Here is a 13,356-nt window from a genome sequence, read left to right on the forward strand (position 1 = left end):
GGTACAGCGGCAGGGAAGACGGCAGGTCGATGGGGTTGCGGGAGCGGCGGAGGAACGACGGTGCGAGAGCGAGAGGAAGACGAGGAAGCGAGGGGACAAGGGCAGAGGTGGCGGTGGCGGTGGGTAGGATGTCGCGGGGGTGGCAGCCGGTGTGCCACCCCCGCACCGATCAACGACGCGCCCCTCCCGCCGCGGATGGCGCCACGATCGCCGGCATCCTCTCCGCGTAGCGTGGCTGCCGTCGGCTTCTCCGAATGTGCGACCGACACTCTGCGCAGAATCGGCTTGCGGAAGAGCGTTGTACCACAATGTTATCGAGCTTGCCGTTTTACCCCGTGTCCCCATTGTTGTTGATTTTGTTGGATTGGTAAAAAAAAAAAGAGAGAGAGAGAGAGAGAGAGAAGAAAAAACGAGCGGGCGCGGGAGAGAAGAAAGTGCGTGAGATACATCGGAGCGTGAAGCGCACTCTCCGTTTCTTCTGGAGAGAATCACCGCATCATCGACGTTTTGCCATGGTGAGCCATCGGCGCTATCTTCTGGACCAATCGTTTCTCTATTATAACCTCGAATCGGGATAATGGAAACAGCGGCAAGTACCATAATCGGTTTTGCATAAAATCTCACGTCTCGAGTTTCTGCGATTTTTTCACGTAAGACGGAAATATATTGTACAAGATATCCAGAGATTATTTCGTTACGGAAGTATAGATGTTCCTCCGTGATCATAGAGATAAAACGAATATTCCGCTAAAGCCGTGTCAAACTTTGTGACATAAAAACCGGATAACCATGCGCATTATATTTAGGGCGTCAAATCATACACGGCGCGAAGTGCAAAAGGTGAACGTCCGTGTTTGAATTCGCGCATACAGTGAACTCTTTCGTCAAATACACGCTCGGACGAGATTGCATTCGGCATATTTGTCGGACGTTTTCTTTCACGGACATCGACCCTGTTTCACGTGGACGCCGCCATTTTCGAAGAAACATCCTAACAATTGCATAAAAAGGATTGTACATCGTACATATATGTGCGTGTACATGCACGCGTTTACGTGAATCTGCGCGCGGCCAAAATCGTAGATACAATACCGTGCCGGAAGTGGCGAATGGGTGGCTTGTACGACTGTTTGAGATGGAAGTGAGTAATAGCTGAGTAAAGTGACCGCTGTATTGGTCATGATGATCATCGTACAGCCGTAAACTATCGCCCGTGTGATTCAATTGCTACCGCAAGCCGGACCCAGCAGCACGATGCATCACTACTATACGCAAGAAGACATAGATCGCGTTGGTAAGTGTGAAACGAATAGGATGTTTGCGCGCGATTGGAACAGCGTAACAAGAAGTCTTTTTAAATTTGTAAATATTTAAAAATTTTTTAAAATTATTTTACGGCATTCTGTACTACAATTTTTGCATACACGCAATCATATATAATTCATAATTTATATTAAATATATTATATTATATGTGGTTTTTCTCTTCCATATTAAGAATTTAATTTCATTTGAGTAATTTCAATTGGAAATTTGATGTGGAGATGAGAGATTTTTATTTATGTAATCTCTTACGATTTTAATATACACATCGAGGAAACATAGTATGGATTAAAAAAATAATTTTCAAAACTACATACGCAGCTATAAAATTTACTGACAATATTCGAACAAGCATCGAATATCATAATTTGCATTGCAGATCCATTCGATATATAACTTTGGGGAATTACCAGTCTGAACACAAAATTTCATTTCGCTTCAAGCTATATTGCGTTATGCATTGCAATATTGCAATTTATAATATATAATAATTATATAATATTTTATACATATAATTATTTAATTATTTTTAATTAAATATTTATATTATCTCAAACTTATTATAATTAATTATCTGAAATAAGAGATATTTTTAAAATATGAATAACCACACTATTATAAAACGTACATATTCATAATGTACTTTATGATACGCAGATATATCTGACATAAAATATATTTTTTCTTTTTGTTGCGAGAAGGCATGCGGATACTCTTCTTAACGTTAACGTTAGGTTAGGGGTAGAGCCTATTTGGCAAATGTATGCAAGTTACATAGATCCCAAGCGTACCGGGTGCCCCCTTGTATTCAGAATTATATTAGGTCCTTCGAGCTTTCCGCGCTGGTCTTACTCGGAATTTAAATTGGACTAGATACGTTACGGACGAAATGAGGACGTGAAATAAAACTCTTAGTGCTATTTCTGGCTCAAAAACTTTGGCTCACAATTTCATCTCACAGGCCATTATTCGTAAAACACAAATTACTTGTTTTTTATACATACATCGAGGCTTTTAAATAAATTTAATGTATTTTCTGTGTTATATAATATTATACAAAAATCTTGATATTTAATAATTTTATAGACAAAATATAAAAATGCCAGCATTAATGTCATGAAATAAATTACTGTTTATATTATCAGACGTTCTCTAAAATTATCAAAGATTTTTAGAAAACTGATGCAAACTTATGACATAGTTGGGAAATTAAAATGAAAATTGATTGCCACTAATCTTTCGTCCATGAATTATATCGTAAATAAGTTATCCTTTCTCGTGCGTTTCACATTAGTTCCGTAAACCAGAATGGACCGCAATTGTGCGGACGTAGATGACAAAACTATGGCGATATCATTGGTCCCGCGAATTCGAGAAACAATACCGCGACGAAAGTGTAGGGCACATTGTGCATTGTCCATGCAGTCGACCGACCCACGTATTCCTGGAGCCTGTGGCGCATTGTGCTTTAAGACCGTAGCTCGTAAGCAAATTAGAATGGTGCACGTGGCTCGCATAAGTCGATCCACTGTCTGCCTGCGTGTGGGATATGTCGGGGTGGATTTGTACATCGACCACCCCTTTCCTCGCGTACACCCGCGCGTACTTTCCGCGCCCGATGCCGACGGGGGTTTTCTCCTCTTCGTCGCCCAAAGGGCACGGACACATCGGCAATTACGCCACTTTATTGCTAGGGTTACGTGTCGTGCGCGGAATTAATGCAATCTCGTGGGGAGAGACGAAATTCAGCTGCATTTTTCACGGTGTAAACGTTTTCACGGTCGCGACGCGATTCGAGGCGGAATCGAGGCACGGGCCACCCGCGTCGACGATCCGCATCTGCAATATGTCGCGTCTAATTGAATTCGGGAAAATCGATCGGACCCGCTTATTGCTTAGCAGGGTGCATCTAAAGGATACATATAGAATGAAAGACCTATGAAAGGATACGAAACTACTCAAATTTTTTAATTATTTAACTGCTCGCATCGTACATTTTTTTATTTAAAATTAAAAAAACAGATTTTTCCACATTCAATATATTAGATGTGCATCAATAGCATTAATATTGAGATATTATATGATCAGATATTTACTTGCGAATTAGAATAGTATAGCAAAAATAATATACGCAAATAAAAACGAAAAAATAAGCAAAAGGATTAAACCTTTTATTTAAAATAAGTTATTCTTGATAGTAATTGTGCAAATACATTACGCTAGCACTTCTTTTTTACAACTTGCTTTAATTAACTTTATCGGGATAAATGCGTTATCATTACCGTTTGCGTTTTATCATTGTCCAGTTCATTAATGAAAGTAGAGATCGAAAATAAAAATCTATATCTTCTTGTTGCACTTATCAATATGCAAATTTTATTTTATATTTGCTTGAATTATTTATACAATTATTTATGCAATTAAAGTCTTTGATATGTAGCTTTTAAATATTTAAAAAAAATATGTAATTTTTCTTTTATATAGCAAATAAAATACAAACATCTTATCGATGAATTGTGTAACTTTAAAATGTATATTACATTATCTTACACTGATATATACATATTACCAGATTAAAAATTAAAAGAAAATACTGCTAGTGCAAAAGTATAGAAAAATATAGAATGAGCCGCATAGGAACGATAGAAAATAGAGCAGTCCGAGTGTCGATGAGAGAGCTAATGGTTAACGGTGCAGCCATCAGCCGAGAGGAAGCTTCACATTGATCGTTCTACATTCACTTCGGCAAACAACCATGACAGTCCGACGATGAGCGTCGAATAATTCGCTACCCCTACTACCTTGTCTAAGCGACACAACACGGTCGAAAAGTTTCGGACAAGGCAACTCCGACGTTTAGCCCAAAAAGCGATACTTACGGGAGAACTTTGCGAATGACGCGGGCATGTTCAGAATTCTCTCTTCATAATGTCGCGACCCTTGTGACGGAAATAACGCGCAAAACACGCGTTAAATAATTCGACGACTCGTTCGCCTTTTCCACGAAAAATTGTATTGCAATTTAAATTTCGCGAATCCCAAACGGTGAACTGTTTTTCTTGCTTTTTTTTTAACGGAATTCGAGCGAGAACGGAACTACGGAGTAGGCGAAACGCCGCAGTATGAACCTTTATTATCACCGAGCAATTAACGTTTTTAGAGAAAGCTGATGGGCGCTTATGTGGGTCGCCAAGATGAGAAGGCAATTGCGCGCCCCTTTGCAGCCGTTATTTCGTTGGTGAGATCGTAAATAAAAACGCGCCAACCCGGCCTCGTCTTCGCGTTCTATATAGTCGCAGCAATGCTGTAACTATAACTGTAGTAGTACTGCTGGTATCGGAGGTGAATGGAACGGGGGACAGGAATGCTAAAGTGGAACCTTTCAATTCGCATCTCTCTCTCTCAAGCTCGATCTTTTCCGTTTCTATGCAACTATTGCTCGTTGTTCCGCAGTATCACTCGTTGGCGGAATTCATCTTGGCAAACAAAAATCATATTACATATATTTGTCACCTCGGTATTATATGAATTTCGTGAATCCGAATATATTGGATACGTCGATAATATTAAAAGTAAGAGAATATATTCTCGAAGAAGTATTATAATTGATTCTTTTTTATATCAATTAGCGATTATATATTATAACTTTTAATATGTCTTAGCAATTGCTAAAAAATTTATTCACATTAAAAATAAAGTTTATGTGAAATTCTTTGCGGCAAAATCCATAAATTAATAAGAAAATAAGTCACAATAAGAATATAATTTTTATATTCTTAAGTTCTTGTGTTCTTAAAATTTAGTTTTATCTTTTTAGATATTAATCTTCAACATTATATATTGTACATATAACTTCGTAATTAGGTATTTATTATTTTAGAGAGAATTTTAAAGACGAATACATTTCTATTATTGATTCCTACGTTTTACCGACCACCCTGTATATACACCGTATCCTCGCGTTACGATCAATACGTCCGTGCGGTTCACGAAGATGATAGAAATTATCCTCGCCAGTATTTAGACATGTCATTATAGATTATAATATAACTATAATAAACAAGATAATTACGTCGTTATTTTTCATATAGAATAAATTTAATGCAATATATGATGAAAAGTAATTATATTTATGTGTAAGATAGTTATATTCAATATCTCGTTAAATATTGCATTTATTGGATATTAAATTGATTAATTCAATTTAAAAAAATTATTATATTCTATGCTCTTATATAATTTTATATAATTTGTATGCAGTAAAGAGAAATATTATGTAAAAAATAATATTATATAAAATTCTTATAAATATTAATAATTATAATTATATATTTACTTAAAATGCTTTTTATCCTTAAATTGTATCGGAAGAGCTGTTTACAGTGCACATATATATTATTTCTCTATAACTGCAATTTTTTTTTTTTAACTATACTTCTTTGCTTCATTGACAAAATATATTAACTGCCCAATCACGATCTTCTGCACGACTTACTCTAGGCCAATAGCGACCCGAAAGAGGAAAGCGAAAGCTTTAATGCAGAAAACTGTTTAACTCAATTTCCTATAAAATGGTTGGCGCTAATAAGATTCATGTGGAACAAAAGCGCTAACGTAAAACAGGTTACGTGACGCAAATGCACAATTCTCCGGCAGCCGCTGTGCCAAAAGCGTGCAACAATTTATTCCCTGGTCACTCGAATTTGGGCAAATATGAGAAATTCGGCTGCCCGTAATGTACACCGACACTATCATGAAAGTAAATTTAACGCCCTACGTATCAATTCTTTCGCAGCAATTTCGTTGTAATTTTGCCTACTCTGTCGTCCCTCGGTTAAAGCATTACCGGATAATTACGCCATTAGCGCGATGATATTGCCCACTCAAAGTAAAATTAAATATATTAATTTATCGCGTTACGCGAATTAAATATTATCTAAAAAGGAAAAATTGAATGTGAGGAAAAAAATTCGATTCCGAGATCAATTATGAGAAATTAAGCTTCCGAAACATTAGTCGTTACTTATCGCTCGCTTAACGTTTTCAAAATTAATATGTCCTGAAAATCGCACGAGCTCAAATGAGATAGACGAGATGCGCGGTGATGAATATAGAAGTAATCTGGACAGAGGCCAGGAGCTAATTCCTGCAGTTAGAGTTGATGAAGAAAACGAGACTATTCCACCACGAAGCTAGTTAAACTTTAGCCAGTTCTATTTCCGGTTTGTATATAATACCGAACATTAGATGCCCATGTACATTGTCACTTAAACAAAAATGTAACTGTTTTTATATATGTTTATAGATTACTTAAAAAATTAAAGATTTAAATAAATTTAAAAGAAAACTTTGGATGCGTATGTGTTTATATATAATACAAAATATTAATTGTAATAATTTTATTAAAGTTTTATAAAATTTTTTTATATTGCCATATAGGATATATTATTTTAATTTCTACAAACTTTAAATCTTTTTATTTTCTATTATATATAATATTTAAAGAGAGAGAAAATCTGAAAATTAAATAAGAAATATACAGAATATTGTATTTTACTCTCTTAAATGGAATCAGTGTATTATCACTGATAAACAATGATTTCAGTTATAAGTAAAACATTGAAAACAGTGAACTCTCATTGGAAAAAAAATCAGTTAGTGATTGTTTCAATCAGTGATATTTTATAATGCATCTTTTTTATATATTATAATATTATATGTATATGAATTAAATTTATATAGCATATATTTTATAAAAAAAATATCTGAGTTTGATGAAGAAATTATTTTTCGTAGGTTTATCACAACTTAAGAGTAAAAAAGACGTAGTACGCATATAATTTTGAATTTGATACCAGTTATACGAAATCTTACTTAATCACAATGAAACGTGAGATAGAAGAGCAAAGTGTGAGTGTTTTCATTCAAAATCAGCGAAAATCTTGTCACTGCTTTAATCAGTGACATTCTCACTAATTCAGTTTGAGAGAGTAAATGATTTTGACTAACTTTATTGATTCACGCTTTATTGGTACGTCGACGTATTTGAAGCGCACATAATCGCAAATGTTTACCTCTTACGAACACAGAATGCAAGATCAGAGTCGACCAATTATTTCGAGGCACGAACGTCTAGACCGACGTATATCGATCCGTCTCGAGTCTACGGAGATCCGTCAACGGATCCTACCCTAATAAACATTCATTATCCTCCAAGCCGAGATCAACCCTCTAGATATTGGCAACGTGGATGGTTTGTACAACATAATAATACTCGCAAGAATAAGCGAGAAGAACTTATATCGATTACATACGGCGTTAACATATTTATTTTCTGATAATTATTTTATACAATTCCATAATTCTAAAAGGATACGAAATAATTATGCAACATTGTAATGTAAAAATTATTATTATTTATGTAAGCACAGGCAAGACATTTTTATTTGATTTTGTATTATATTTATAATGTTTAGATTTATAAAAATGTTGAAGAAAGCTTTGTATTATTTAGCGAGCGATTAATAACACATGTGACTTCACCAAACACTTATTAGTGATTCAAGTATGCTACGAGAGAGATTTTTGCGAGGGCGAATGTTTGATTGGGACAGGTCAAGATTGCTTAAAGCAAAGCGATAAATCCGCTCCTCTGCGAGTGATCGAGATATTATGGCGAGAACTTTGTTGTAAATGACAATGCACGGTGCGTGTGTGTGTGTGTGTGTGTGTGTGTGTGTGTGTGTGTGTGTCACGGACAAAAAGACACATACAATATTTCCGTAGAACCTTTCTCCATGAATGGAGAAACTGAAATAGATCATTACGTTCCGCGTGACCTCGAGCGATGAGAATCGAAGCGATATATTCTCGATTTCGGTGTTGCCGAAATGTATATTGATAGGAAGAAAAGAGCATTAAAGTACATGAAACGCAACGGGCCTCGATTATTTACAACTTCAGTTCTTGTGTTCGCGCCACCGGTGAGGAGTAAATTCTCTATGAATTTACAATACGCGACGCGCCAAGAATGCGATTTACATTTCCGAAAGTGCACAATTCCCGCAGTCCGCTGCGCGATATCTTGCAAATATTATCATCTCGTTTGAAACAACGTGGGCAGCGTTGGCACGTGTATGACGTTTGGAATGAAAGCAATAATGACAGCCGTCTGTTAATACCGCATCTATTGCTATATCATCGAATACGAATCCTCGCGAATCGAGATTGTGCTCATTCTCATTGCCGTCGTCCTTGTCGTCGGGACGATGATGTGCGCGACATTACACGAAGTAGGGGTGTTAACAGTAATAACACATTGGCGGGAACTATAAGAGGTAAAGCGCTGATCAGAATTCTCGAGCACGCATCCTCCTGGATTACCTTCGTCCAGTGTCCCATGGGTTGGCGTTCGTAACGTTGCACAATGCGCTGACAGTTTGTCCATCTTCTCTTTCTCTCTCTCTCTCTCTCTCTCTCTCTCTCTCTCTCTCTCTCTCTCTATTTCCCCGCTAAAGTATTCCTCATTCTCGAGCCCCCACGCTTCGCACGATCAAGAGACAGGCTATCGGCAATCGCCCCACATGGCCATTATCGTTAATCAACCCTTGTGTTTACGCAGACTTACCCACACCGTTACTCTCGCACCTCTTGATTATACACGTCGCTTAAGTGCAGAGGAATACGCATACACATATACTCGTACTACGGTTATGAAACAAAGAACATAGTAAATATTACATTCCACAATACGATATTATTTTATATTACTTTTTATATTTTTTTAAATTTTTATATGCAACTTGTTTCGCTCTGTGATCTCTCGAAAAGTCGCCCGATACATTATGATATCAAATTTCAAGTCAGACTTAAATAGCAGAAATCTACCTCACTAATGTAACGTACTATCATGTCTTATTTTCGAAGTCACGGAACTATTTCATTGTCAGCGAAATGTGTACGTTTTCGAAGCTGATTCTTTCAAGAATCCGATCTCGAGAAATATTATTTTTAGCATTTTTAACGTCACTTTTTCATAGATAATCGAGCGTTCTTGTAAAGTTTGATCACAACTCCGAGTATTCGATGTGTCTTTATGGCCTTCGGTATACAGTTATACGCTTTGATGATATAATAATATATGTTGCAACACACGGCTTCGAGAAGCAGAGCGAGTAAAAAGAACTTACAACTTGCGCGGACAGATGATAGATGACTGCGCGAAACATATAATGGAACAGAACTCAATCTTCTGTACTAGAAGTAAAACAATACGGATGGCTGGTCCACGATGCGGAAGAAATTAAAAAGTTATTCCCTTGATTTTTCGCATAACGTAAAGCGATAGAATGCAAGCTATTGATCTTATCCGAGGAATAAAGCATACAATTGCTTCGTACAAGAATTTAGCTTTACTTTGCGATATATTATTGCTTCTGAAATTTCATCTGTAAGATGCACAATCAGCGCATATAAAAAAAAGAAGGAATCAATCAAACGACTGTACAATCGCGCCAGATTATATGAGCTTTAACTTACAATCGCGATATATTTTGCTTAATTAAATAAAATGCAAGATGTAAAGTCGAATGAAATGTAAGCGATAAAATGCAGACTGTAATGTCGCACTTTCGGCGACACGCATCGACAATGCATACTGACGCACATATTCGCATACCCTCAGAGTTGACATTCCGAAAAGACGATACGTTCATCGTGACGTACGTATAAGGTCGAAGAAATCTCCCGGAGGAGAAAAAGGTAACCGTTTACGCTCCAAAGATTTTTTGGTCGACAGCCAAACACCCAACAACCGGAAACCCTCAGACTCAACTATATCCACTCCATCCAGGGACTTACGTACCTATCTCTGATCTTTTTCTCTTGTCTTTACGTGCGTTTCACCCTTATCTTTGCTTCGTTTCGCCCCACCTGCGCTCATGCTCAAATTTTATTTTCTAGCTCTGCTTCTACCCTTTTACAACTGCTCGCTAGTCTCTTTTTCGACTCTCACTCTAACTACGTCTTGTCATTCTCGTTATCACTCCCGTCTTCCGTTACGTTTCCTGAATTCGCTCATATTTTCGGCCATCTCCCCTCGACGATCTTGTTCGACGTTCTTAGTCAACGTTCAGTTTTCCACCCGGTACGTCACTCACTCGTCTTCGTTAAAAGAGCCGTGTGCAATGATTAAATAAAGAACAGACCAGTCGACCGTACACCCTCGATTATGGGGAGGAGGAGCCCTCCCCGATTCGAGAGTGTCACCCGATTTGCTAAATTGCGCGCTTTTAGGCGAGCTATTAGTCGGCACGTTCTGTCAGCGCCCCGAGCGCAGATAAACTTTATCGCGGAGGCATGTTCCTCGCTTACTTAATTCGGCTTACGTAATTTTCAGTCCGGCTATCGTAACTGCGGTAATATTCGCTTCTCTTTGACGACATTCTGACGGCGATGTATTTGTGTCGACAACGTTCTTATACGAGAATATTTCGCGTGGGCTTATCTCTCGCGTAACTCTCGGAGATATTTTGCCCTGCAGCGAATGAATTCTTGGATGTAACGAAGTAACGATAAGAATGTGGCACAGCCACATGTAAAAACGACCTTAACCTTTAAATAACCTCTCGGAGAATAATTGCGGTGCTCGCGAATCTCCGGGAGGGCATCAGGTAAAACTGGAGCACATAGATAAAATCGGTATAGTCCATTGGCAAAATGCGAAAGTCACGTCATTAACCGACCGAGCGCATCAACCTAGTTGCTGCCGCGCCATTAGCGGATAATGACACTTTTTCGAGCGCAGGATGGGTCGGCTACTTTAGCTCCCGTAGATAGAACGCAATCGATCGTTTTCTGCCCGGTTTCTGACGAGCAGATTGCTCCAGAGAGAATTTTTTAAAAATCGGCCAAAATAAATGCTAATGAAGAAAGTCTTTGAAAAGTATCCTTGGAGCGACTGTAAAAGAGAATCTTTTATTTTACTTGAGAATCTCTGCACGTGATAATGATCGCTCATTATTAACTTGATCGTTTCATTCGTTGAACTCTTTCGATAGAAATATTTAGCATGTAAGAAATTTACATACTCAAAAAATGCAATGTCAAGATAATGAAAGAGAAATTGGCGATATTTTTTCACAATTGCTTGAAAAATGGAACGTTAAATAGTTAAATAACTTCATTTTACTGCATCTTAAAACTATTTTTAGTAATCTTGAAAAATAATATTTACTATTGGCATACATGTATACATATGTGTGTATATCTGTGTATTCGGATTTAAAAAATTATAATATTTATTTAAATCTAAACAACACATTGACTGTCATACTCCTGAATTACTGTCTTCTTAGAAGACTCAATATGAAAATACAGTAAATCCTTACACAATGGTGGACTTGCTCTTATTTCACTGGCATCGTCGGAGATATGTACGCTTGCAACTCGGCATGCAGCTTATTTCTTCCGAAAGTACCCCGACAGAGGCACGCGGCGTATCCCTTCGTGGGCGTTAATATTCTCGATGGGTGGTCCGGCGAGCCAGAAGCGTCGCTTTCACCGAGAGGGTAGCTACTAGAAAATATGCGAGATATCGGAGAACCCTCGATCAGTCGCGCCCACCTTCTCCGTGTTATCACCATGGCTACCGGATGAAACAAACGGTAGCCGGGATGGCTGCTAAGCGTTAAGCCTCGGCAGCTTGGCAACCAGTCTCTCGCTCTGCGAGAATGAACTCGTCGCTTTGTGCTACCAGCTGTCAGGACTCTCCGGTCTACAGGTTTCCGTACGTACGTACGTACCTATCTACTCTACTGTACGCGCGCGGTTCAACGGAATCGAGTCATTCGCATCTGACACGCGCCAATTTATGCTCAGAATTACAAAGGAAACGTTACGTCCTATGTGTTGCGAGCGAGCCTTTGAACTTGCGACTAGCGAATGGCACGGCAGTGCCGATGACACGACCATTTCGATCCCATTCCATAGATTTCGCACCATGCCCAGTTTAAGGTCGAATCGGTGGCGTTTATGATTGACGGGGCTTTATGCGAAAACGCGTTTCCTCTCGTTCGTATGCTGTCAAACGAACTGCCACACGTCATCTTCGTGCACTGCTCCATTATCATTATCATTATACATAATAGTTACGATACATTAAATGATTGAAAAAATTACAAAAACATAATGATTTATCATATATCGAGAAAGATTCAAATAATGCAATATTCCACTATAAATATATAAACGTAGAAATCAGCATAAAAAATGCATTAATAATGAGCAATGAATATATTCGGAAATTATACTTGGACGTTTGACGTATAAATGATTAAGATTTTCAGAGCGTAGACAGTGACAAATTGCTATAGAAATAAGGGGGCGAAAACGGTAGTTAAAAGAATCTTATGGGCTAAAACCGATGTAGTATCGCTATATCAAAGTGAACGAACGAACAAACTATCCTTGTTTTATTATATTTTGTTAGCGTTTTTTTTTAGATTTCGCTCGCTAATCTCGTTCAGCCTTGTTATTGATTCAACAGCGAATTTTCGTGTTGTGTAAAAGTCTTTCTTCCGGTGTAGGAAGGCATTTGTTTCGCATTACAATCGCTCGAGAACTTGTTACTATTTCTGTTAAAAATAAGATAAATTATTTATAACTACGAATGCAAAAAGATATCAAACAGGCGATAATGAGTATTGCGGGGAAACTTATCGTCTGGTGTTTATAGAAACAAAATATTGATTATATAACATGAAATCATCCATTAAAGGGATTTAGCGATCTTGTGCTGGCGACTAAAGCGAGCGTTAGACGACTACTATTCGCGGTCGATGGCAAAACGTGTCACTGACGATTACATTAGTCATGAACGCATTAACTATACAGATAAAAGGAAGACAGCTCGCGACGACCCATCAACTAGAATATGCATGACGTTACGAACCGACAGATCGGGGACCACGCACGGCGAACGAAGGCTAAATCGAATGGCAACGTCAGTCTGCCATCGGGCAGAAAAGAAAGTTTG

General features: G+C 37.9%; 1 protein-coding gene across 8 annotated transcripts in view; it reads left to right on the forward strand.

Annotated features, from left to right (window-relative positions):
- Positions 1 to 13,356, forward strand: part of Ten-a (tenascin accessory) — a 422,894-nt gene that overhangs the window by 248,238 nt on the left and 161,300 nt on the right. Inside the window, exon 1 of one of the 8 annotated variants that reach the window (XM_070304911.1) lies at positions 277 to 1,294. The exons of the other annotated variants lie outside the window; for them this stretch is intronic. Within the exon in view, the coding sequence (XP_070161012.1) occupies positions 1,255 to 1,294 (40 nt within the window). The 5' untranslated portion in view covers positions 277 to 1,254. Of the gene's footprint in view, positions 1 to 276; positions 1,295 to 13,356 lie in introns of those variants that run through there. 8 annotated transcript variants of the gene reach the window in all.

This window comes from Polyergus mexicanus, unplaced genomic scaffold, assembly GCF_030449975.1.
Source record: "Polyergus mexicanus isolate NDT 795.1 unplaced genomic scaffold, iyPolMexi1.0 SCAF_12, whole genome shotgun sequence".
Classification (NCBI taxonomy): Eukaryota; Metazoa; Arthropoda; class Insecta; order Hymenoptera; family Formicidae; genus Polyergus; species Polyergus mexicanus.